This window comes from Mixophyes fleayi, chromosome 7 (genome assembly GCF_038048845.1).
Source record: "Mixophyes fleayi isolate aMixFle1 chromosome 7, aMixFle1.hap1, whole genome shotgun sequence".
Taxonomy (NCBI): Eukaryota; Metazoa; Chordata; class Amphibia; order Anura; family Limnodynastidae; genus Mixophyes; species Mixophyes fleayi.
The window spans coordinates 124225427-124252513 of NC_134408.1; the positions used below are offsets into that span (position 1 = coordinate 124225427).

Consider the following 27087-nt stretch of genomic DNA (forward strand, 5'->3'; position numbering starts at 1 on the left):
TCATAGTATAGCAGGGATATTTATATTATGATGTATTGTGTGTATTGTGCCATATTGGGTCAAGCAATGTATGTTATTATCAACATCAAAATCAGACATGATTTACCTCTCATGACACCAGGCCCAGATACATTGGGAGGCCACATTGGCTTAAGCCTAAGGCAACAGGGATGCTGGGTGACACTCTGTTCACTTTACACTTCATTGTTTTGTATGTTTTCTATACTAATAACTTACTATTTACATACAAAAAACATTCAACCACAAGCTTAATTTGTATGTTCTCCCTGTGTTTGTGTGGGTTTCCTCCGGGTGCTCTAGTTTCCTCCCACACTCCAAAGACATACTAGTAGGTTAATTAGCTGGTGACAAAATTAATCCTAGGCTATGTTGGTCTGTGTGTTAGGGAATTTAGACTGTAAGCTCCAAAGGGCCAGGGTCTGATGTGAATGACAAATATTCTATGTACAGCGCTGCAGCATTGGTGGTGCTATATAAATAAATGAGGATGATGACAGCTTATTTTCATTCATCTATTTTATACAGATGGGATGCAGTGTGGCAAGGAACTACAGAGGGCTAAGGTGGTAGGTGGGTAGAGTATGGGTGTAGGGTGAGGGGACATTTAAATCTAGGTCTGAATGCCACATGACTCTAAAGACCTCAATGAAATTGCATAAATAGGCGAGCAGGATTATCTAATGTGATATCACTGGTGAAGAAAGTGAATTTGTGGGGTGTATAAATAAGAAGGAGACTGAGCTGTTGAGTACAGGAGGAAACTAGAGCTTTGATGTTACTGATGGTACTAAAAACTAAAATCACCAGCTCCCACTATAAATAATTGTTAGGAACTTACCTTCCCCGTTCCGCTGCGCTGTCAGCGGGAGCTGACAGCGGTGTCCATGTCTTCAGCGCTGCTTCCATTAGCGCTGCCGCACTTCCTGCTTCTCTCTGCTGCTGATCATGTGACTCCTGGGCGGGGAATTCAAACTCCTATATCTTCCCTGCTCTGACACGCTGCCTGTGTCAGAGCAATGTGTTTCCTGTTCCTGGCTACAGTTCCTGTGTCCTGACTCCTGTGATCCTGCTCCCTGTTAACCCCTCTATTCCTCCTACTCCTGTGTACTTACCTGGCTGTGTGACCGACTATTCTCTGGATCTCCCTCTGGCACCGTATACCTGATACCTCCTGTGTACCGACCCGGCTGTGTGACCGACTATTCTCTGGATCTCCCTCTGGCACCGTATACCTGATACCTTCTGTGTACCGACCTGGCTGTGTTACCGACTATTCTCTGGATCCTGCCACGCACCCTTTGCCTCCGTGGATCTACCGGTTTCTGTTCCAGACCTACTACGCCTGGAATTCACGGCTAATCTGGGGGCCGCGACCTGCGGTTCTTCGGCAGCTAAGCCCACACTACCTTGCGGTGGTTCTTGGTGAAGACCGGAAGGCCGTTAGACTCCGCGCCCTAGGTAAGCCTGTGCTAATACTGACTAAGGCATCAAGATCGTAACAGTTTGCTCTGACCCTTATATAACTGATGGAAGCGACAGGGAATCCCACTGCGAGAGTACTACTGGATAACTTAGCGGCTCAGGTTGAGGAACAGGGGAAAAATCAAGAACAGTTATTACAGATTCTGCAGACTCTGTCTAACAGGTTGGATACGCTCCAAGCAGCTCAGGTGGCAGCTCCTAATCCTCCACCTGCTCCGGCCCCACAGCCTGCCCCCGCTCCAAGCGGTTCAGCTGTATTTGCCCCCACCACCTCTCAACTCCGCATACCTAACCCACCCAAGTTCAATGGGGATCCTAAGGAATGCCGAGGCTTCTTGAACCAGTGTGCTATTCAATTCGAACTCTTGCCCGGGAACTTTCCCACACAGAAAACTAAAGTCGCCTATATTATTTCTTTATTGTCTGGTCAAGCGCTTGCCTGGGCTTCTCCTCTCTGGGAACATGATGACCCCATTCTCCATAATTGTGCCACTTTCTTGGAAACCTTCAGACGCATCTTTGATGAACCCGGACGAGTCTCCAGTGCAGCTTCTGGACTCCTCCGTCTGCGCCAGGGTACCCTTACTCTGGGCCAGTATGCCCTTCAATTTCGCACTATGGCGGCCGAACTTCGTTGGAACAATGAAGCTTTAGTGGCCACCTTTTGGCAAGGCTTGTCCGATCGTATTAAGGACGAGCTAGCAGCCCGAGAGTTACCCACTAACCTGGATGCCTTGATCTCTCTCTGTAACCAGATTGATATACGTTTCCGTGAACGCACTCAGGAAAGAGAGAGTTCCCGTCGATCTACCTTCCGTTTGGCTCCTCGCTTCCAAAGTCCTATTACACCGGAGGAAGAGCCTATGCAGTTGGGAAGAGCACGTTTATCCCAGGAGGAAAGAGAGAGGCGGTTCAAGAATCGTTTATGCCTTTATTGCGGGGAACCCGGTCATGTCCTGAGTCAATGTGGGAAGCGCCCGGGAAACGATCGGACCTAACTGATGACGGAGAGACTAAGTTAGGTATGAACATTCTCTCTCCTATGGATTCTAGTTTTTCTATCCAAGTTATTCTGCAATATACTGATAAACAATTGTCTCTTCCAGCGCTTATTGACTCCGGTGCAGCAGGGAACTTTTTACGAGCTGACATTGTAGAGCGGTTATCATTGCCTAGGCAACCCTTAGATCCACCTATTGCCATTACAGCTATAGATGGCAGTCGTATCATTGGAGGATCCATTAAGAACAGAACTGTTAACATGTCTCTACGCATTGGAGCCTTGCACACTGAGGAAATCTCCTTCTTAGTCATTCCAAAGGCTATCAACCCGTTGATCTTAGGCCTACCTTGGCTCAGACTTCACTCCCCCACTTTAGATTGGCAGAAACCGGAAGTTCTTGCATGGGGTTCAGAGTGTCATTCCCGATGTCTTCCCAGGATTCATAGACCCGCTATGGGCTGTCTCCCAACACCCTCCGGTATTCCTCCTCAATATCATTCATTTTCTGATGTCTTTTGTGAAAAGGAGGCTTCCAAGTTACCCCCTCATAGACCTTGGGATTGCTCCATTGAATTGTTGCCGGATAAGACACCACCTAGAGGACGGGTATTTCCATTATCTCTACCCGAATCAGAGGCCATGTCCCTATATATTAAGGAGAATCTAAACAGGGGTTTTATCCGGAAATCCTCGTCACCAGCAGGAGCAGGGTTCTTTTTCGTAAAAAAGAAGGACGGCGGATTGCGTCCTTGCATAGACTACCGTGGCCTCAACGCCATAACGAAAAAGAATAGGTACCCCTTACCATTAATCTCTGAACTCTTTGATAGGATCAAGGGAGCTTCAATTTTTTCTAAGCTGGATTTGAAAGGGGCCTACAACCTTATCCGTATTAAACAAGGAGATGAATGGAAGACGGCGTTCAATACGCACGATGGGCATTTTGAGTATCTTGTCATGCCATTTGGACTTTGTAACGCTCCTGCGGTTTTTCAAAATTTTATTAACGAAGTCTTTCAGGATTTCCTGTATCAATTTGTTGTCATCTACCTTGACGATATTCTTATTTTTTCACCTGATATTATTACTCATCGCCATCATGTCTCCTTGATTCTCCAACGCCTTCGGTCGCATCATCTGTACTGTAATGTGGACAAGTGTGTCTTTGAAAAAACGCATCTTCCTTTTCTTGGTCACGTGGTTTCTGGCTCCGGATTACGTATGGACCCTGAGAAATTAAAGGCGATTTCTGATTGGCCCCAACCGGTTGGACTTAAGGCCATCCAGCGGTTTATTGGATTCTCTAATTATTACCGCCACTTTATTAAAGGGTTTTCGTCTGTTATTGCTCCCATCACTTCCCTGACCAAGAAATCTGCCAACGCTAAGACCTGGCCACCAGAGGCGGTAGAGGCCTTCAAGTATCTTAAAGAAGCCTTCATATCGGCACCTATTCTTCAACAGCCAGATTCTTCCTTCCCCTTTTTTCTCGAAGTTGACGCATCCTCCACTGGAGTAGGAGCTATTTTGTCTCAGAAGAATTCTACTGGAAAGTTTTCTCCCTGTGGCTTCTTTTCTCGTAAATTCTCATCCACCGAAAAAAACTACGGCATTGGAGACAGAGAACTACTTGCTATCAGATTGGCCTTGGAGGCCTGGAGACATCATTTGGAGGGAGCCAGATTTCCTGTTACTATTTTTACGGATCACAAGAATCTGCTTTATCTACAAACTGCATCCTGCCTCAATCCCCGTCAGGCCAGATGGTCGTTATTTCTTTCACGATTCAATATGATCATTACCTTCAGACCAGGGTCCAAGAACAAGAAGGCTGATGCCCTCTCTCGTTCCTTTGATTCTATGGATACCGAAGAAGAGAGTGTTAGGTCTATTCTAGATCCAGAATGTATTTTGGCTACTACTCCTACTCGGGTGATCATTCCTCACGGGAAGACTTTGGTTCCTCCACATCTCCAAACTAAACTCCTTAAATGGGCTCATGCCTCCCGCTTTTCTGGACATGCCGGTATAAAGAAGACCTTGGAATTTATCTCCCGTAGTTATTGGTGGCCGGCTATCCGTTCGGACGTTCGACAGTTTGTGACGGCGTGTTCCACTTGCGCTCAGAATAAAGTTCCTCGTCAGGCTCCATACGGTCTGCTGCAGCCTCTGCCAATTCCGGATCGACCTTGGAGTCATCTCTCCATGGATTTTATCACAGATTTACCCTCCTCCAGAGGGTTCTCAGTAGTGTGGGTGGTCACCGATCGCCTTTCCCGAGCCGCTCATTTTGTGGCATTAAAAGGTCTCCCTTCTGCTCCTGTTCTGGCTCAACTCTTCATTAAAGAAATTTTCCGCCTACACGGCTGTCCAGATATTATCGTTTCTGATCGAGGAACTCAGTTTGTGGCAAGATTTTGGAGGGCCTTTTCTCGTCTTTGTGGAATTAAGTTAAATTTCTCTTCTGCATATCATCCGCAAAGTAATGGTCTCACGGAAAGGACGAATCAAGAATTGGAGAAATTCCTCAGATGTTTCATTTCAGCTAAACATGATGATTGGGTTGATTTATTACCTTGGGCAGAATTCGCCCACAATAATAATTCACACGACTCTACCTCCATTTCTCCCTTTTTTGCTCTTCAGGGATTTCATCCTAAAGTTCCACCCTTCAAAGAGTTAACCGCTTCTGGGGTTCCTGCAGTGGATTCCCTTCTATCGGACTTCTCATCTAGGTGGGATCTTATCAAACGCAAATTACTTCACACCTCTGCCATCAGTAAAAAAGCATTTGACAAAAGAAGAAGACCGTCTCCACTACTCACTCCTGGTGACAAAGTGTGGTTGTCTACAAGGAATCTTCGCCTGTTGGTTCCTTCTAGGAAATTCGCTCCCCGATTTATCGGTCCCTTCAAGATCATTGAGGTCATTAATCCGGTGGCCTTTAGATTAAAATTACCCCCTACCTTGAGGATTCCCAATGTCTTCCACATTTCCCTTCTCAAACCACTTGTTGTTAACAAATTCTTCTCTTCAAAAAGACCTCCTGCTGCTATTTCTGCACCAGATCAGGAATTTGAGGTGAAGGAGATTCTAGATTCTCGGATTTCCAGAGGTTCCTTGCAGTTCCTGGTTGACTGGAAAGGTTACGGTCCTGAAGAGCGTTCTTGGATTCCTGCACGAGACCTTCATGCTCCGAGTTTGTTGAAGAAATTCCATACCAAGTTCCCTCTAAAGCCTTATAGGTTGTCCGGAGGCCACCCCTGAAGGAGGGGGTACTGTTAGGAACTTACCTTCCCCGTTCCGCTGCGCTGTCAGCGGGAGCTGACAGCGGTGTCCATGTCTTCAGCGCTGCTTCCATTAGCGCTGCCGCACTTCCTGCTTCTCTCTGCTGCTGATCATGTGACTCCTGGGCGGGGAATTCAAACTCCTATATCTTCCCTGCTCTGACACGCTGCCTGTGTCAGAGCAATGTGTTTCCTGTTCCTGGCTACAGTTCCTGTGTCCTGACTCCTGTGATCCTGCTCCCTGTTAACCCCTCTATTCCTCCTACTCCTGTGTACTTACCTGGCTGTGTGACCGACTATTCTCTGGATCTCCCTCTGGCACCGTATACCTGATACCTCCTGTGTACCGACCCGGCTGTGTGACCGACTATTCTCTGGATCTCCCTCTGGCACCGTATACCTGATACCTTCTGTGTACCGACCCGGCTGTGTGACCGACTATTCTCTGGATCTCCCTCTGGCACCGTATACCTGATACCTTCTGTGTACCGACCCGGCTGTGTTACCGACTATTCTCTGGATCCTGCCACGCACCCTTTGCCTCCGTGGATCTACCGGTTTCTGTTCCAGACCTACTACGCCTGGAATTCACGGCTAATCTGGGGGCCGCGACCTGCGGTTCTTCGGCAGCTAAGCCCACACTACCTTGCGGTGGTTCTTGGTGAAGACCGGAAGGCCGTTAGACTCCGCGCCCTAGGTAAGCCTGTGCTAATACTGACTAAGGCATCAAGATCGTAACAATAATGAATTGTTCACGAAGAAGACACAAAACAGTGCAAACAGTGGTTTCTCCTTTTAGAGCAAAGTTTTTTCCAAGAATATGATGAACTCTCCCAAGTGAAAATGTAATATGCAGTAGAGTACAGAACACAGATTCTGGGCCTGATTCATTAAGGAAAGTAAATGTTGATATGTGTCGTATTTTGCGTAAAATCACTTTGCGCATGCCCAGAAACGGACTATACGCCAGTGAGCACAAGAACATCCAATTCATTTTCAGGCGCAAAAGAACACTTACTACAGCCTATGATGTTATTGGCTGAATGGGGAGGGGAATGGGCATATGCACATAGTCAATGTACAGTGGTAGGTGTTTTTCTACGTATCACCTGCACCAGCTACAAGTCAGGTGTAAATTGATAGTGATGACTGTCACGGATGCATGTGTTTGCAATCAGGAGCAACTGTAAAAATGCATTTTATATACAGTAGACAATAATAACATTATGATAAATTAATTTCATTGGGAAAAAAATGGGGGGGGGGAAACAGGTGACGATAATTTAATTTTATTTTCCCCTGTGCGTTCTGCTGGGATTTTAGATTCCACATATGTATTGGCCGTATCCTAAATGTATTGTATCTGTCAGAGCAGAGTGTACCTAGACCCGTATCCAACAAGAGACGCTTCTTCAGATCCGCTTAGTTGAGTACGGAAGTGCGTATGCCGAATTACATCCCTTTAAAAAAAAATGCGATGTATGTTCATTTTGCACCCCTTGATGAATCAGTCCCTCTGTATGTATCCTAAAGACGATGAACTAGATTCCGGGTTTTAACAATATATCAGTAATGTATGGTGGACAGGTTCAACAAAACACCAAAGTCAATACTAGTTATTTAAAAAGAGGTGACTTGGAGAATATGACATCAAACCAGATTAGACGGAGACGGATAATGCTTGATGACTACTGGACAGATTGCTTACACAGCAAATGGTGTAACAACAAGGTAATCTCCACCTTTGTGCTCAACAGATCTGTGATCAGCGTCACCATTAACTGCTTCCTCCTTCTGGGATGATTCCAGTATTGCATTAGAGTTTTGGGGAATTTGTTCTCTACACCTGAAACTATATTGCTGTGACCCAGATCGCCATTAGGATACACACACATTCACCGTTCTGTATTCCACATAATCTACAGAAGGATAAACTATTTTATTTTTCGTGAAATGATTTACTGCCACAATTCATGTGTAAGTTTTTTCCCCTCATACAAATCATTTGTTTTACAATCAATTTAGGAGTCACAAGCAATCAGAGAAACAAATATTTATTTGGAACAATTACTATGGAAAAATACACTTTAAAAATATTTACACTTATTTGTTTTTAACGGAATGTATTTAAATCAGACATAACTCTCAAGACCAGCCAATGCATGCATACAACAATAGTTTGTGGTACAGTGTCTAGTGCACAAGTTCAGCAATGCTTGTTTATGGAATAGATGAGCAAGACAAGTTAGAGCCATTTTTTATTGATTATACATTGGTGTGAATACAATAAACACATAGCATGCAATTAACTCATGCAAACACAAGAAGCAATTAGAAATAATAAGGTGGTCATTCTGACAATATGGGACAAAACAGCTTATGAGAACACAACCTATTAAGAGGATTATATAATTGTTTCTTTTTAAAAAAATAAAAAGATTCTTATGGCTAAAACAACAACTGGTACTTTGCACTGTTCCACAAACAGGCTGCCTGTATGGGATGGTTCTCATAATTAGATATGATTGATAAAACATAGATAGGAGGTGGTTTATTTAATACACATAGGTGCATGGATGTAGCAGGCTCAATAGAATTACACTAGAGACATTTTGTTCAAATACACAGTTAATGCAACAATCGCTAGGTTTGTGATGCCAAAATACCAGCACTGTACAATTCAGTGGTTAAAGCGAAAAACTAACAAAGTAAATAAAAGTATCTATAAAATATGAACACAAGAATTAGTGTGCAAAGAATGTTTTTGTGATTTATACAGTGTTTTTTAAGAAAGTACCTGTCAACGTGAAATAAGGGTGATTTCATTAAGTGAATAGTAGTTTAAGGCTAATGCAAAAAATTAAAGTCCCTCCCCTCTCCATTCGTCTGGGAAATCATTCAACCATTCATGCGTGGGCAGCACGGTGGCTCAGTGGTTAGCACTTTTGCCTCCCAGCACTGGGGTTATAACTTCAATTCCCGGCCATGGCCTTATCTGTGTGGAGTTTGTATGTTCTCCCCGTGTTTGCGTGGGTTTCCTCCGGGTGCTCCGGTTTCCTCCCACACTCCAAAAACATACTGGTAGGTAATTGGCTGCTATTAAAATTGCCCTTAGTCTCTCTCGGTCGGTCTGTGTGTGTGTGTATATTAGGGATTTTAGACTGTAAGCTCCAATGGGGCAGGGACTGATGTGAATGAGTTCTCTGTATAGCGCTGCGGAATTAGTGACGCTATATAAATAGCTGATGATGATGATGTACTAGAAGAGCGGATGACATACTAATTAATCTACTAGGCTGAGCTAGGCCTCTCCACAGCCACACTCTACCCGCTATACATTAAGGGGTAAATTTATTAAACTGTCGCTTTTGTGGTCCGCGTCCCCGTTGCTTCATATTTGAGCTATCAGTGCTCTTCATTGTTCTAGAACTCTGGGGGTAAATCTATGAAACTGTGGTTTTTGCAAGTCGCCGATAGTCATCGACTTTGCAGGGCATATTTAAAACGGCAATGTCTTTAAAGGCATTGGAGCACTGCCCACAGATTGATTAGCATACTGGCCGTGCTTCTAACGGCAACCCCCCTGGGAAAACAGTGTTTTGTTTTTATTTGCATTATACTTCTATGGCTTGTGTAGTTAGCTTAACAAACCATGTCCACTGGTGACAGACCCTCTTTAATAAAACTCTTGTAGCGGTGATGATTTTGCTCTCCATGGTATTCAGCCAATAAATATAAATAGTACAGATCTATCAAAAACAAAACTACCTGGCCAATGTAAACACACGTTGTAAAACAATCACCTTTCCTACAACCAGTACAACAGCATTTCCAGAATTTTATCATACTGGAAGGAGAAGCACAATGTTCCAGTGCATCACTAATTAATTCATTATGTTGCAGAACAGTAATCAAGCAGCTGATTCTAATCAATGTGTCTCACCCAGAGTTACCCGGCGCTCTCAGTTCTAGAAACTTTATGAAGTGCACTTTTGTACGGCTTCATCCAGCTATAATTACACACACCTATATGGATCAATTAGATCCATTTATGAAAGGAAAAGTCTAACCATAATACCTCGCGAGTCAATCTCATAACACACAAGTATATGTATAAAAGTTGCTAGCGTTGGGACCTAAACAAAAATGTTTAATTATTTAATGTTTAATTATTCTTCCTGTTAAATACTTACTGCTTAAGCATGGACTTATTATACTCACATAAACCTACAATGATGATACATATTTCCCTTGATGATTTTGTGCTAAAACCATATTACTGTATCCCCAAAGCAAAGTTGTAAGAATGTTATTTATTTTTACACCACAAGAATGCCACCCAGTATATATATATATATATATATATATATATATATATATAAAAAGATCTTATTGTTGACGGAGATGCTCTTTAATAAAGAATGGGATTGAACATACTATAATTGATGCTGTCGGTTATTTTGTGTAGAGAGATTATTAACAATGTTAAAAGAAGAATGAATTAGTTTAAGTGCAAAAGCCTTTATTAATCTTTCACACTTGCTGTATGTCACAGCAATACAGAAATCACAGTGCACAAAAAGTAGAATGACAAAGAAAACAATAGCAAAAATCATACATACCTAAGTGGTCTAATTAAATAATATAAATTGAAACAAGAATATCTCCAAAACTGTTTCTACCATGAGAATCCTAAACAAGCGTTAATTTTATTTATATATATATATATATATATATATATATATATATATATATATATATATATATATACACACACATACATACATATATATATACACACACACATATATATATATATACACATATATTTATATATATATATATATATATATATATATATATACACATATATATATATACATATATATATACATATATATATATATATACACACATATATATATATATATATATATATATATATATATATATATATACATATACATACACACACATACATATACATACATATATATATATATATATATATATATATACACATACATATATTTATATATATATATATATATATATATATATATACACATACACATTGTATAGGCTTAGATATTAAGTTAATGTTTGTTTAGGATTTTTGCGATTGTCTGCTGCTTGGCGTTCTCTATATTGCTTGACATAAATAAAAAGTAATACTAGTGAAAACTGGTTAACATAAAGAGAGTGCATTGATCTAACTATAACTACACTCTTTATGAATGTGATCAACAGTAAGTAAACTATAAGAAGTTGTCCGTTTCTAGTCCGCTGGGGAATATCACAGATAACCTGATATTGTTTTTGTACTTCTAAAACACGGTTATTTTCGTGGCTACATCTCCTACGGGGCCATTATATGACCAAAAAGGGTTTGCACAGCTTAATTGGCATCTAGTCCATTTTTGAACACTCAACAGTTTCATCCTGTGATGTGTTGAAGCTTCTTGTAAGTACATCCCTATTTATTCCCTCAAGCAAGGAACACAATGTGACTTGCCTTCTTTCAAGGATCTAGAAGCAGATACAGAGGTCACACATCACTACCAGCTGCCTGGCGGGTCAGCCAATTAATTTATAGTTCTCTTGTAAAAGTTCCTGAGATCATTCTCTTGGCAGAACATTACAGAGTGATAATATCCCAATAAATGTCACCCTTGATCAGCTCAGTTTGCTCCATAACAAAACCTATTAAAGGTCCAGTCCTGGCCGAATATTATTTTTTATTAGTTTGATTGATCAGGCAACTCTGTGTCTAAGGATATGTGTTTTCTTTTAAAGGGGAAACATGTATTGAAAAAACACAAACACTCAATGTTTGATAATGTAAGGTCATTTTCTATCCCTTATTATGCTGTAACTGCATCTCATTTCCACTTTTGACAATTGATTATCAGAGATATCCAATCTTCTACCTGGAGCATGATGGAGCATTTCTTATTGGTGGAAAGTCAACACGCTAAAGTAAAACAATAAAGAATAAATGTGTACATCACTAATACTCTTTGGATATCTTAACGAGATCTAGGAGTTTCTTTTTAGCTATATAATTTCTTCTGTCTGGGTTGTGTAAATGACATATAAGAACTGTGATGTTAACTTACGAATGCTATCAATATAAACATTAAACAGATAAGCAGAGATTGGCAGACAGTTTACTGTAACTAGAAATTAATGAGCCACAAAGCAAAATCTGAGGCCACCCCATCCTTCCACATCCCTCCCGAGTTCCACGCCCGTGCTAAAATCACACCCTTGAGATCTGCTCCATCCCAAAAAATATCTAACACTGCAGCAAACTGATTATATCTAGGACCTTTCAACAGTCTAAGCTCTGCTCCATCCACTCTGGTGACGAGCTCGACACAGGACATAATGTATTAGATTGTCCGGACTCATGGACTTCTGTGAAAACACAGGACACATAATGGCCAGAGCAAGCTCAAGAATTTTCTCTGAGCTCTACACAATTTGTAGTAAGTCCATGTGTCGTACTTTTAACTTAAGGATCAAAAATCCCACCTGCAGCTCAAGTGCACCAGTGAGCAATTGCCCTTATAAAGTTGGCTGCCGTCTCGGTTGAGTTGACTGGTGTGTTTAAAGTTGCACATTTGTTGGCCAGAAGCATTGGGTTAATTTTAAAATAATATGGATTCTGAAGATACTTGAGGGCTCATTATACAAGTGTGTTGTTACATTTGTTTCTGTGGCGTTCTGAAACACACATGGATGGAAACTACAGAGTGGATCATTAAACCCTAAGGAGGCATGCACACAAGCAGCAAAATGGAGCACATATCAAAGTGGAAGACAGTTGGACATGTTACAATACAGAACACAGCATTATAATAAATAATATATCTAATAAAGTGAATGTTTTATACTTTCTGTTTACGTACAAAATTCTGTGCATCTTCATATATACCTAAATGACAATGTAAGCCACTTCTATTCCCATTTATTAAAATAGCACAGAACAATTTAAAGGTTTAACTTGCATTATAATGAAGTCAATAAATTGATTTAGCAAATGCATGTGCAAAATCCCTAAAACATTCTATATTAGTGTGTTGCTTATGATTGTGTGACATTTTGCAATAATATTAATATGCTTTAGCTTTTATTCAAAATCCAGGAACTCCGAGCTCCCAGAGATATAGGTTTGAGCTACTAGAACTCAGTCCTGGACAACCTGTGGCTCTCCAGTTATTGTGAGACAAAAAGTCCCAAAATACCCTGCCAGCTATTGGCTGGCTATCGGCTGTCAAAGCATGCTGGGGCTTGTAGTTTCACAATACCCGGAGAGCCAGAGGTTGTGCAAAGTGTCCCCAGGACAAAGCTTAAGAATGAGAAATGCAAGGATCTCATTGGTTGACACAATATATATATGGTCAATAAAAAGCTATTGAAATCCATCAGTCGGCACACACTAAGACCTGACTTATCAGACTGCAGCTGAATCATTTTGAAATAAGATGGTGTTGAACAAGCAGTTTTGAATGTTGGAACAAATCCCTTCTAAAATATTATACTATATAATGAATGAGTATTTACATTGTTTTATTCCATATGCTTTCATTTTTTGTGTCACATCACATTAGGATTTTTTTTCTTGATATAAGAAATAACATAAGACATTTAAAATGTAAATGATATCATAAAATGTATTTGCAAATACTTTTCACTGAAATATATTATAGACAGATAGAAATAAAACAAATACTAATTAATAAAGAAATGTAGATTGTATACAGATTGTTGTATATTCCTTACATAAATATTTTATTTCCAGTTTGGACTACGATGCATTAAGAAAGATGAAAAGATATTGTTTGGTATTGAAGAATGTGATGAATGAGAGTTTGGGGAAGTCTTTTATTTAATCCATCAATTTTACTTTAAAATTGTGTATGTGGTTGGTGTTTTTACTCTTTAGGTATTATGAGAGATCCTTTTCCATCATGCTGGGAGCACTGGGGTGGGCAATATTGTTGCTTCATGGGACCTAATCAGGTTAATTAACTCTACTTCCAGAGCCACGGGGTTCGAGAAAGAGCCTCAGAGTTCATTAGCGGATCCAGCTCTGCATTGGCCAGCCTGGGGGGTCCCACTATAACGGGGACAGCCAATGCTCATGGTGTCCAACCATTTTTTAACTATTTATTTGTTATTGCACTGGGCATTATACTGAGGGACAGTTTTATTACAGTTAACAAGTGCTCCTGCAAATGACCAAATGGGTCCCACAGGAAATATAGGCCTTTGACGGAGAAGCGCATTTCTAGGCACACTCCAAGTAGTCTAATAAAAGCTCCACAAGCAGATACAAAAAGTGATATATACAATCATTTGTCCCCTCAATCACATTTATTATTTAAGCCATAAACAAGGCTAAAGCGAGCAGTAAATTAGGAGTAAAAGGAAAACTTTATACTATTGAAAAGGTTGCTAGAAAAGAAGTGGTAGTAAAGGGTTGGTAGTAAAGAGGTGGTAGTATAGGAGTGGTGGTAAAGGGTTGGTAGTAAAGAGGTGGTAGTATAGGAGTGGTGGTAAAGGGGTGGAAGTAAAGGGTTGGTAGTAAAGGTTTGGTAGTAAAGAGGTGGTAGTAAAGGGGTGGTAGTAAAGAGGTGGTAGTAAAGGGGTGGTGGTAATGGGGTGGTGGTAAAGGGGTGGTAGTAAAGGGGTGGTGGTAAAGGGGTGGTAGTAATGGGGTGGTAGTAATGGAGCGGTAGTAAAGGGGTGGTAGTAAAGGGTTGGTAGTAAAGGTTTGGTAGTAAAGAGGTGGTAGTAAAGGGTTGGTAGTAAAGAGGTGGTAGTAAAGGGGTGGTGGTAATGGGGTGGTGGTAAAGGGGTGGTGGTAATGGGGTGGTGGTAAAGGGGTGGTGGTAATGGGGTGGTAGTAATGGAGCGGTAGTAAAGAGGTGGTAGTAAAGGGTTGGTAGTAAAGGGTTGGTAGTAAAGGGTTGGTAGTAAAGGGGTGGTGGTAATGGGGTGGTAGTAAAGGGGTGGTAATGGGGTGGTAGTAAAGAGATGGTAGTAATGGGGTGGTGGTAAAGGGATGGTAGTAATGGGGTGGTGGTAAAGGGATGGTAGTAATGGGGTGGTAGTAAAGGGATGGTGGTAAAGGGATGGTAGTAAAGGAGTGGTGGTAAAGGCGTGGTAGTAAAGGGGTGGTAGTAATGGGCTGTTAATAAACGGGTGGTAGTAAAGAGATGGTAATAAAGGGGTGGTAGTAAAGAGATGGTAATAAAGAGGTGGTAGTAAAGAGGTGGTAATAAAGAGGTGGTAATAAAGAGGTGGTAATAAAGGGGTGGTAGTAAAGGGGTGGTAGTAAAGGGGTGGTGGTAAAGGGGTGGTGGTAAAGGGCTGGTAGTAAAGAGGTGGTAATAAAGGGGTGGTAGTAAAGGGGTGGTAGTAAAGGGGTGGTGGTAATGGGGTGGTAGTAAAGGGGTGGTAATGGGGTGGTAGTAAAGAGATGGTAGTAATGGGGTGGTGGTAAAGGGATGGTAGTAATGGGGTGGTAGTAAAGGGATGGTGGTAAAGGGATGGTAGTAAAGGAGTGGTGGTAAAGCCGTGGTAGTAAAGGGGTGGTAGTAATGGGCTGTTAATAAACGGGTGGTAGTAAAGAGATGGTAATAAAGGGGTGGTAGTAAAGAGATGGTAATAAAGAGGTGGTAGTAAAGAGGTGGTAATAAAGAGGTGGTAATAAAGGGGTGGTAGTAAAGGGGTGGTGGTAAAGGGGTGGTGGTAAAGGGCTGGTAGTAAAGAGGTGGTAATAAAGGGGTGGTAGTAAAGGGGTGGTAGTAAAGGGGTGGTAGTAAAGGGGTAGTAACGAGGTGGTAGTAAAGGGGTAGTAGAGAGGTAGTAGTAAATGGGTGGTAGTAAAGTGGTAGTAACGAGGCGGTATTAAAGGGGTGGTAGTAACGAGGTAGTAGTAAAGGGGTAGTAGTAAAGAGGTGGTAGTCAAAGGATGGTAGTAATGAGGTGGTAGTAAAGGGGTGGTAGTGAAGGGATGGTAGTAACGAGGTGGTAGTGAAGGGATGGTAGTAACGAGGTGGTAGTAAAGGGGTGGTAGTAACAAGGCGGTATTAAAGGGGTGGTAGTAACGAGGTAGTAGTAAAGGGGTAGTAGTAAAGAGGTGGTAGTAAAAGGATGGTAGTAACGAGGTGGTAGTAAAGGGATGGTAGTAACGAGGTGGTAGTAAAGGGATGGTACTAACGAGGTGGTAGTAAAGGGGTGGTAGTAACAAGGCGGTATTAAAGGGGTGGTAGTAACGAGGTAGTAGTAAAGGGGTAGTAGTAAAAGGATGGTAGTAACGAGGTGGTAGTAAAGGGGTAGGAGGTTGGACGTGGATGTGACATTTACAGGGCACCTTGTAAAGATTTCTCTCCGCACATTGAGCTGAACTTTCAAATTGTGGAGGCAGCTCCCAAATGCGGAGAGGAGACGTGGACCCTGATGTGCACTAGGCGGACCACCGAGGCACAATGGTGCTTGGTGGTAAGCATTGAGTGCACTTCATAAAAGAGGCCCAGACTGTTCACTACAGAAGAAATAAACATATGTATAAACATTCATATCCAATGAAATCAAACAAGGGAGGTAGACACAGAGAGATAAACAAACGAGGATCCACACAACTGTTCATTTACCTGCCTGCTACGTGTGAACAAATATTTATTCTATTGCCCAAATATTTTTTTCTACCCTAGAATGGTTAATAATATTGTTGTATTTATTAATAACACCTGCAGCATCACATTACAATGCTTCATTTGAATAAATTCCTATTTCACATATTAATAAAGCCATGCATAAACAAGCCTTCATTGATGCTATTACGGTGAGTATAATCCATTCATAATGTGATACAATACATGCATTCAGTAACTTGTGTTAAATGGTTTACGTACATATGAAGACTGGCAAGCAGACCCACAGTGTTCTTGTGCAGTAAAAGCCTAAGCATTTTGTTTCAAAATAAAGTATTTCTACAACATAAAGAAAACAAATAATAAACATCCTAACTAACTAATCCTCCTAGCTAAAAGCCTATGTATTGTATTATATATGTGCATATATGTATACAGCCAGGAGACTGAAGCATCGGTACTCAGGTCACAGAGGGAATGCTGTGAGCCGGTGAGTCCTATTCTCTTCAGACAGGAATACCCCCTGCTTTAGTCTCTCATGGCCATTAGTGTTAAATGATTCAATCGGCAGAGTGTGGAATCCAGAGGACCTAAAGGGTATGAGTTCTTAATTATTTTAGAAGCAATGTGCAAAGAAGAAACATTCCTCCATCAACTCATTCGCCCCCCAGGGAAAGGGTCCGCATTCAAGAGACCCCAATATGCGTCATGTGTCAGGGCTTGCCAATACTTCACAACAACCGGAGAGACACAGGTTGCCCAAGTCCCATCTTAATAGTACAAATGAAATGATGCCATTCAAAGGAATATTCATTACATATTACTTACCGGTGTGTGAGACTGTTCTGTGAGTTTTTTCTCCCACATTTTTAAACGCTTCTCTCGTTCTTTCAGCTCCTGCTCCTTACAGCTCAAGTCTCGCTCCAGTTTTTTCAGCCTGTCCAGTGTTTCTTCAATTTCACATCTGCACAGATAAAGTATCACCATGTAGATTTACTTTTACACTTTAGATACATTAAATAAAGAAGAAAAATATTTGTTTTGGTTAATTATTTTTTTTCTGCACACACTTGTTACACCTGATATTGTGAACAATTTGTCACACCATAAAGCTGTTATCTGCAAACTCTTAATTTTCAATCCATCAAAACCAATGACGAAAGTCTTTACAAGGGGGTTTAAATGGCATGATGTTTAAAGGGAATTTCGACTTTTGGAAAGGCTCTTTAAAATGTAGTTCTCTTCATAAATGCATATGTTAGATACTGGATGGTGGGAGCCCTTGAGTAATTAGGTGCTCAGTGACGCAGGATCTTATATGTAGGGCAGGGTGCAGGGGGATGTCCAGCTTGATTTACAATCCACAACGTTCATTCTCTATTTTGTTTCAGTGACGTAAGTCTCAGTTGGTTCTCCCATATCAGAAAATTATGTTATTGTTTTGTGCAATCCCTCTTAGAGTTGGGGTTTAACTCCTCTCCCAAAAATCAGGCAGCCACTATTGCTGATAACTCTCCCTCACTACTCTGGCAGTATTTGCTTTCAAGTATAGCGCAGAGCTATTGGAGATGGGCAGTTTGGTCTCAAGATAATCCATGGTGGGCTAATCTTTATCAATCCTAGTTTGCTTTTGTACATGGTTACGTTACAAGCACATCCTCAATAAGGCATTTATTTCAGCCATAGATAGAAAGGTCCAGAACAGTTTTATTAGCAGAACTGACAGCACTCCCGTAAGACTTTACACGATCAGGTTTCTCTCCTCAGGCTCTGGTAGCGGATGCTTGGCTCCATATAGTGTTAAACATATGGTTATGACGGCATTCCAAAGAGAAGTAATGGCATATGCGGTGGACTTGCTATTGATTATGATGATTGTATATCATTTGCCTCTTCTTTATTTAGTACCAGCTCAAATTCTGCAAAACTTCCACTGCTTTTTGCTTGGGATGTCTGGTACTTATCGGTAATTTCCCGGCCATTCGCTTTGAAAGAATTTAGCGAACTCTTAAGTAGTATGAACATAACTATAATAATCATGATTGCCTAGATAAATTTGAAGTGTGGGTCCATATGTATAGGGCTCTAGACACAAATCACGCTGATGACATTTGCTGTACAGCCGCCTCTCTTTGGGAACACAATCTCTTGTCTTTTGGTGGACCACTCTTTTTGTCTGGATGGGCGTTGTCAGTGCTTGTAGTGTCCCTATCTATTTATGATTCCGTCCAGCATATCTGTACAGTTACTTCCACAAAAGAAGGTTTACTAGATGCTAGAGGCTGGTACTACAGGTCTGGGGGCCGCCTGGGACTCTGGTCACCCATATTATTTATACTGGCTCTCTTCTGTGTGTGGAAATCAATCTCCAACAGCAAACACCCACAATTTAAGGACAGTCACTTAAATATGGAGAACGCCTCAATCTGAGATTATTTATTGCACAAGTGTAAGAGTTAAGCTGGTCGGATGAGACCAGCCGCCATTGGCGTGTGTAATACAGCAATTCCATTCCTGCATACAATTACTTGTTTTAACTCTGTTCCTGTCCATTCACCATTAATGCACCATTGCTTAGGCAGTAACATGCTCTAGCTTATGAAGACTATTTAAGGTTAGTTGTGTAGTTTTCAAATTTGAAATGTTATAGAGGACTATATCTTGTCAATCACAATGATCATATAAAAGGTAATTTAAGTGGGATGAATAAATGTTATTTTATCTTGTGGGCCATCAAATACAAAGCTATAGGGCTCACAGGAACACCCCGTTTCAGTAGTCGTCTTATTCTACTCACATTTAATATGCCATGTATGGTCAAATGCCTAACAAAAAAGACTTTTTATCACACTTTTTGTAATAAAAGTGGAACAAGAGCACACACAGACCACATGGTAACATATTCATAGCTACAACAAAGATAAAAAAAACATCCTTTACAAAGGCCAATATTTTTTTCCAGGCAATGCAGAAATATAGATTGGGTTACCGCTAGGAATTAAAATATACCCCACTGGCAATCGGTAGGCGGTCAGCGATGGGAATTGTTCCAGAAATAAGGATCTAAGCAATCTGATCAAATAAGAAAGATATGAAATTTTTATACAAAGATTTTGATATCTCGTGCTTCAATTCTACATACTGTTCTTTTGACCTTTTTTTATAAGCTCAGAGCAAGTCTACTTTTTTTGGCAAATGGCTCTCCGCTGTCAACATTACAAAACCAGAGAGATGGCCACCTATCACTTAAGAAAGATTTGCTCAGAAGCACAGAACAGCAGAAAGGTTTGATCTAGCCAAAGTAAAAGCGGAGACAGTGGTGAACCCTCATTAAATAATACTTACACAAAGAAAGGCAAAAATATAAAGAAAAAGCCCCCCCCCATCGCCCTCTTTTACGGTGAAAAATAACCAATTCACTTCCGATAATGCATTAAAAATATTTGTTACCTAATTGGGGCTACATTACTGTTTCTTTTAAAGCGTTGAAAAAAAAGTGATTGTATTGTCTGAGTTTTTATTTGTATTTTTCAGTCAGTGGAGTTACGGAAGAATGATTGTAAGTACAATGCATTATTAACAGCTTTAAATACCACAATTTGATTGGAACACGAATCCTAGATAAACTTTTCTTTCAACTGGACCAATGGCTACAGCACGTTGTTTCTAGGAGCTCTTGATCACTGAGTCATGAAAAAATGGAGACCCAATATTGGCCTTCATCACTGAAACCACTGTGTACTATTTATAAAATAACCAACATTATTATGTTATTTCACTGGGCAGATTCAATTCCCCACGTTGTTCTTTAGAACAACGCGGGCTGTGCACTATTACCGTTACTACGGTAATAACTGCATATAATTACCGTTACTACGGTAACAGCTGCATATGATTACCATTACTACGGTAATTTCAACTATGTAGTTACGGTAATATTGCATTGCCCGCGTTGTTAAAGAACAACATGGGGAATTGAATATTGCTCCAGTATATGAATGAAAATAATATCTTGTACAAAGACTTAATTATTTAATAGTCAGATGGCAAAATATATGTTTAACCTGTATCCAATAATACTGGTGGATTACAGTATTACATCTTTATTTATGCTACGCTCTCGCAGGAAGTGATAAAAAGCCCTATTCACTAAAATATCAGATGTTCCCTAATATCTCCTTTTTATTGGTGGATTTATTTGTTAATTTTCCTCCTTGTGTAGTTCAAATATACTTACTGTTAGTTTTGACATCACAGTTGAGGATATACAAATGTAGAGAAAGTTATTTTGCCAATTGCTTCTTATGTAGCTGATTATTAATTATTTTAAGTGATATGTATTCAGACAAATACAGCAGTTGTATTTAGGGTGAAAAAAATGTACATGATAAAATCCAGTTATTCCAAAATCCAGTTATTATAAATAGAGAATTTCAGTCTAAAGCAGACACAATTAAAGATCTTTTCAAGTTACATGTATCGGTCATAAAAATAGAACTATTTTTCGTTCAGATGTTACCACAAAAACAGACCTTCTTTCTGCTGAAAAGGTTAGTGCAGAGTAAACTGCAGCAATATCGCTGAGTTTGTTTGTGAAACTACATTTTGTTGCTGAATTCTGCAGCTTATGGGGCTGAGTCATTAAGGAGAGCAAAGCATAAAAAAGGAGTAACTTTGCATTGGAGGGGGAGGTAAATTTAAAATGAGGGGACAGATTTATAGTTGTGATAGGGCATGTCCAGATCAACTTTAAATTTCAGTGTAATAATAAAGCTATCAAGTATTTGTGTTCTAGATGAAAAAAAAACAGCCAGTATTTAACTTACGTGCAAAATAATAAACTAATGTTCACCCCTTGCATTGTAACATGGTTTGTCCCAGAGAACATTTACTCCTTTTTTGCCTTAATGACTCAGGCCCTATGTGTGGTTTGGCCATCTTATGAGCTAGAAGAATATGCTTTTATATTATCTTCTGTCGGCTCTGTGATCCATTAAGTGTCTAAATAAAGTTTGGTGAAACAGGAAAGCGGCAGTGGGAAACAGAGCAGGATAATAATAAACCAATACGGAAGATGGTTTTGGGCACATTGCAAATATACCACAGTGACTCTTAAATGTAACTACAAAGGAATATAAATAGACTTATTTTATAACATGGTACAAAGAAAGATAATTGCTGTAAGCCGTAGTAACCAGATATTAGCTTTTCGTTGTTAATGCGTCAGACATGAGCCTAATATCGCATTGGTTGCTATAGGTTACGGCACATCATAGCCCTTTGCACCATGTAAATAAGCCCCAGAGAAAGAGTGTTATCATACTATAGTATGGGCCTGGCCAACCTGTGGCTCTCTAGGTGTTGTGAAACGACAAGCCCCAGCATGCTTTGCCAGTGGACAGCCAGCCGATAATTGGCAGGGCATACTGGGACTTGTAGTTTCACAGCACCTGGAGAGCCACAGGTTGGCAAGGCCTGCTATAGTGTATTGCATAGAGATAAGCTAAATTGTAGATAAAAATGCAAACAGGTTTAAAAGTAGTTGTTAGGTTGCAAATAAAATGTCCTAAATTGTTAACAGGCAACGTGTGGATACTTCAGTGATTATGTACGATGGTTTTGTGGAGAATGGTAGATCAGGGACCGTGGAAGTGTAAAGACATTTTTTTGTAAAGAGGTGCGAGTAAGTTCTACATCTGTGGGTTTGTAAGTTTAATTTCTAACACTATTAGACCACATTCTATCAGTCATTTGTCTGAGTGAAATTATCAAAACAGATTTGCAAAAAAATTCACCTTGTCATTTGACCACAGAGTTTCTGATGTTTCGCTGGCTAAATGTGTCCTTAAGTTTTCTCAGTCCTACTTCAACATACCACATATGGTAAATTTACCATCATCGTCCAAGCTCCAGTGTTTTGCCCGAACTTCGTACCTCTGTGAAATGGCCTGTTCCGCTGTGAAACTTAATTTCACAGTAGACTTGGCTCATCTTTAGTGTGAAGTTGTTTCCAAGACTTAGAGTGATGTCAAAGGGAACGCTGGATGCAGTATCTTCAGGGCTTGTTCACACCTATCTATTAATGTACTTTTCACCTACTGCATTAAAACGCATCACTAAAAATTGTCTAAAGCACATATTCATTTTCATGTATTATTATCCATTTTCCCATTGCATATATGTAAACAAGCCCTCAGAGCTTAAGGACTCTCATATACCAGGGGAGAAGCATTTCCAATTTACTCTGTCACTATGGAAGTGATACAGCACTTCAGAGCACTACGCATTTCTAGCTTAAGAAATTGCTGCAATGCAACGCACCCTCACTCTGCTTATAACATCAACAACAGTTAGGTACTTCTGTTCTCTGTCTATTTTAAATATATACTTATATTTATCCCATCTTTTTTTTATTAAGGTGTCCTCTGTACCTACCCCCCCGGGATTGGTTAGTTGTAGATGTAGGTGACAAGCTCTACAAATGTTTTAAGAAAGGCTTATATTAAAGTATATTATTGGAATATTGATGTAGTATGGGAGTCATCATTATTGTGAACACTAATTATATTCTTATTTTACATTGCCTAAAATTACTTGAAGTTTGCATTCCTCAACAGTAGATGGAGCAAGAAATTACAACTACCACTTACTGCACTAACAAGTGGACCCTACAGCTGATTGAGAATGGGAAACCTGCCAACTTTAAATCATGCTATTTATACTCCCATCATGTGAATTGGCTGCAGACTTGTAGTCACTTTTTCCATTTACATTGTGGCAGCTTCAAGCTACTGATTTCAGTTTTGCACTTGCACAGGACTGTTGTTTTGTTTAGTTGTGTTTTCTGGTTGCTGTCTGTCAGTCACTGTATCTGTCTTTGCTGTCAGCCATAGAGTTTTTGATTGTTCTGCTCACATTTCCCTGAAAGATTAGAATATTTTCATATCTCTGTAACAGTTTTCCCTGGACAAACTCCATGGATCTTAATATAGCTCGCAGTGGGAAACTTGTGGTTTCAATCCCCCTGGCGATAGACAGTGCTTTGCGATGTCTCTTCCCAAATGCTAAAAGGAGCAGATGGCTCCAGATGACAGGGCTGGCGGTGGGAGACAAGGTTTCACGCACAGTTAACCTGAGAAAACAAACTTTAAAATGGGATTGAGACTTTGATTACCAAGTCCAGCAACTTTTATTGTGCTAATTATCCCTGTTTGTTTCATCACTAGGCATGCTGGGAGTTACAGTGCACCTATCTCCAGGCAGAGTGGGTGAACCAATAATCTTGAGAATGCAGCCTATCAATTCATAAGGAACTATTGAAGTCATTGAGACATGAAGCACTTTGTGCCTCATATCTCAGTGATGCTGCTGGGTAGCAGTAAAGTGATCAGTTCATCCCAAAAAATGACTGCCTCATTTATATAGGCAACAGGTGTATTTTAATAACTATAAAGCCAAAGGCTGCTTTCTTTTATCTAGAGCATTAGAAATAGCGGAAATATTTTTCCAGATGATTGAACTTTTTTTTTCATTATCATGTATGCGGGTAGCATGGTTCTGTAAGCCTTAGCAAACCAATAAACACCCCCTGGCGATTCTTCACCTGTGGCCCCCAGTGTGATTTATTTTATGCTTTTTATTAGCAGCATCACATGACTTCCTCTGCACAAAAGAGGTCAAGCAGCACATCCAATCAGAGAAGGAGACAGAGGGAGTGCAGTGAAGTATATCAGGTTGCCCATCACTATACGACACATCACTGGTTGCCATTGGTTACAGCATTATGCAAGATGTCACATATGTTAGTAAATAACTAACAGTGTGTTAACAAGGTAACTTTTCTATGTTCTCCTAAAACTGCACTGCCAATGCTTATTTTTCTTTTTAAATTGGTAGGATGCTTACAGAGTCTCCCTAGACTTGCAGGAAACACCCACCTTTTCATTTACCATTAATTTAACACACTGCTTCTCTGTCACTTTCTGTAACTCAAGAAATTCTTATTTTCTACTTCATTTAAAATTTTTATTTCCCTTTCATTTTCTCATGAATGTCTGTTTCTCTTTTATTTTACTTTAATACAGCTCAGGATTTTTTTTTCCTTTTCCTTGGTTCACCACTTCTCTTACTTGTTACTGTATCTATTTATAAAATTAAATAAAGAGGAGCTATATAATACCATGTTTCCAAATTTGTTATTCCCGCAAATCTGTCTTTCATTTTAAAATGAGCACATTGTCATTGTTACAATACCATGTACAATATCCTTATTACTTAATATACTCTCTTCTTCTCTACTACCACAAATGTTCTACTAGTCTCAGTACTCTTCACTTCTAAATACACTCTTCTCTTTTTTACCTGTACCCCTCTCAATCATTGTGCCGTGACACAAATATATATGGTGGAAGTGGATCTTATTACAACCATTGTCAGGCTGCAAATGAACAGGAGTTTCTCTACAGGCAGATGCTCCAGAGTTTTCAGGACACAAGTCATGTCTTTATAGCACTGACCAGCAACCACCAAGGCCTCATGGGTCTGTCATTCCAAGAAGAACTTTGGCCATAGTTTTGATATTCTACAGTTACAATTCTACAGATATTCTAGGTAAAAGTAGGCAGCACACAGGGTGCAAAGGTTAGCTGTAATCTGGCAGTAAGCAGTGTCTGTGCTTGCAGTAACATACAGTTTATAGTCCCTGCTTGTGAGATGTTTCTGGCATATGTCATCCTCTTAAATTCTGCCCCCCTGGGTCAAGGCCTGTGATGATCTTTGAAGTGTGGCTCTGGCTATTGTATGCTTTACATGTCCACATACACATGGTTATTGGGGCATGTAAGCATGGCTATTGGGGCAGTTTTTTTTCTCCACAGTGTGTGAGGTTTATGAATTGAGTCCTGGCAATCAATATGCTTACCTCCACTCTGCTTTATTGTGTAAAAACGAATTGCATTGGTCTGGTAGCTTGCTGTCATTCGACATAGACTCCAAGTTTGAAATAATCTGTTTGAATGATGGTCTTTTCTAAAAAAAACACATTAAATAATTATATTATATATATATATATATATATATATATATATATACATATACATACACACACACACACACACACATAAACACACATGCACATGGTGGTAATAGATAAGTAACTTAAGTTCTTAAGTTACAATTGCGCCAGACCATACTAAGGAATGGGAAACTGCTTGGATTTACTGAATGCTGCAAAATAAATAATTATCATATTATAAACGACTGTAGATTGTAAATAAGATCTGTATAGATGCTGAGTTCTGATGTCCGTGTATCATGAGCTCTGTGGTTATCACTACAGTGTTCATAAGGGAAACTTCGGTACTTAAATGACCAATAACCCACCCGCTACAGTAATATATTCTGGATATTAAAAGTCACTTGATCAGCATGGAGAGCCATAACGTGTATGTTTTGGTCATGGAACTCCTTGGTGACTTATAATATTATTTAATTTACATTAGGAGTACACTATCCATACTGAATATATTTGGTATATTTCAATCCATTTTGTGTGTGTTAAGTTCCATATTTTCTGCTAAAAATTTAAATTAAAAAACAACAACAACAAAAAGTCTCATTAATAGAAGGTAACATAGAAAAATAAGTAGCCTTCAAAGATTCTAAACACGTGCATGTGCTGAGCGGTAACATGGCTTCTGGCTTCACAGGAACTTGCTAGAGCAGCCGGAGGATGGCCAAACACAGAGGATGATAGTAGTCATCTCATGACTGCATTAGTAGACATGACTGATAGTAATACGGCTCATATTGAGCTAAACACACTTCAATATTGGGCTGATTGTCTCATGGAACTGTGCTATCTGTGGCCAACTTAAGACTCTGCCACATCACATATGTTTATACTGTAACGGCCAATGTTTTGGCCATTACAGTGACCATTATTATCAATAGAATTGCTTCTGTAAAAAGTTTGTATCATGTTAGCCATTGATACAAACAGGAAAAAGTGGAGTCTGGGACAAGGCATGGTATAAGATAGAATCTGAAATGTAATATATTTTTATACCAGGGCCGTCTTTCCCATTGGGCACAATGGGCAGGTGCCCGGGCACCCTGCAGCCCAGGGGGGCCCGTCGGAGGCAGCACAAAAAAAAAACCTGCAGAAAATACCTTGCGGTCAGCTGGCGATCCGGCTCCCTCCCTGGTCTCCTCCGTGCGGCGCTCGCAGCAATGCATGTCGGGCGTGACATCATCACGTCCGCCCAACATCCATTGCGGAGCGCGACGGAGGAGGAGACCAGGGAGGGAGTCGGATCGCCAGCTGACCGCAAGGTAAGTATTTTCTTCTTTTTTTTTGCAGGGTTTTTTTTTTGTGCTGCTTCCGACAGGCCCCCCTGGGCTGCAGGGCCCATATATACAATCATTTTTTTTGTGTATATATATATATATATATATATATATATATATATATATATATATATATAGGGGCCCCAGTGAACTGCTTTGCCCGGGGGCCCAAAATGTTGTTAAGAGGGCCCTGTTATACACATAAGAATAAAACAATGAAATTGTTATGCTGACATAAAATGACAATGCAAACTACAGCACAATAATAAATGCACAGATA

At 40.2% G+C, this 27087-nt stretch overlaps 1 protein-coding gene across 5 annotated transcripts in view; it reads right to left on the reverse strand.

The window, feature by feature from the left end:
* MAP3K20 (mitogen-activated protein kinase kinase kinase 20) overlaps positions 1-27087 on the reverse strand; it is a 151750-nt gene that overhangs the window by 40994 nt on the left and 83669 nt on the right. For all 5 annotated transcript variants that reach the window (XM_075180617.1, XM_075180619.1, XM_075180618.1 and 2 more), the window contains exons 10-11: positions 25381-25487; positions 17289-17424 (exon numbers count right to left, since the gene is read on the reverse strand). In XM_075180617.1, the coding sequence (XP_075036718.1) occupies positions 17289-17424; positions 25381-25487 (243 nt within the window). The remainder of the gene's footprint in view (positions 1-17288; positions 17425-25380; positions 25488-27087) is intronic.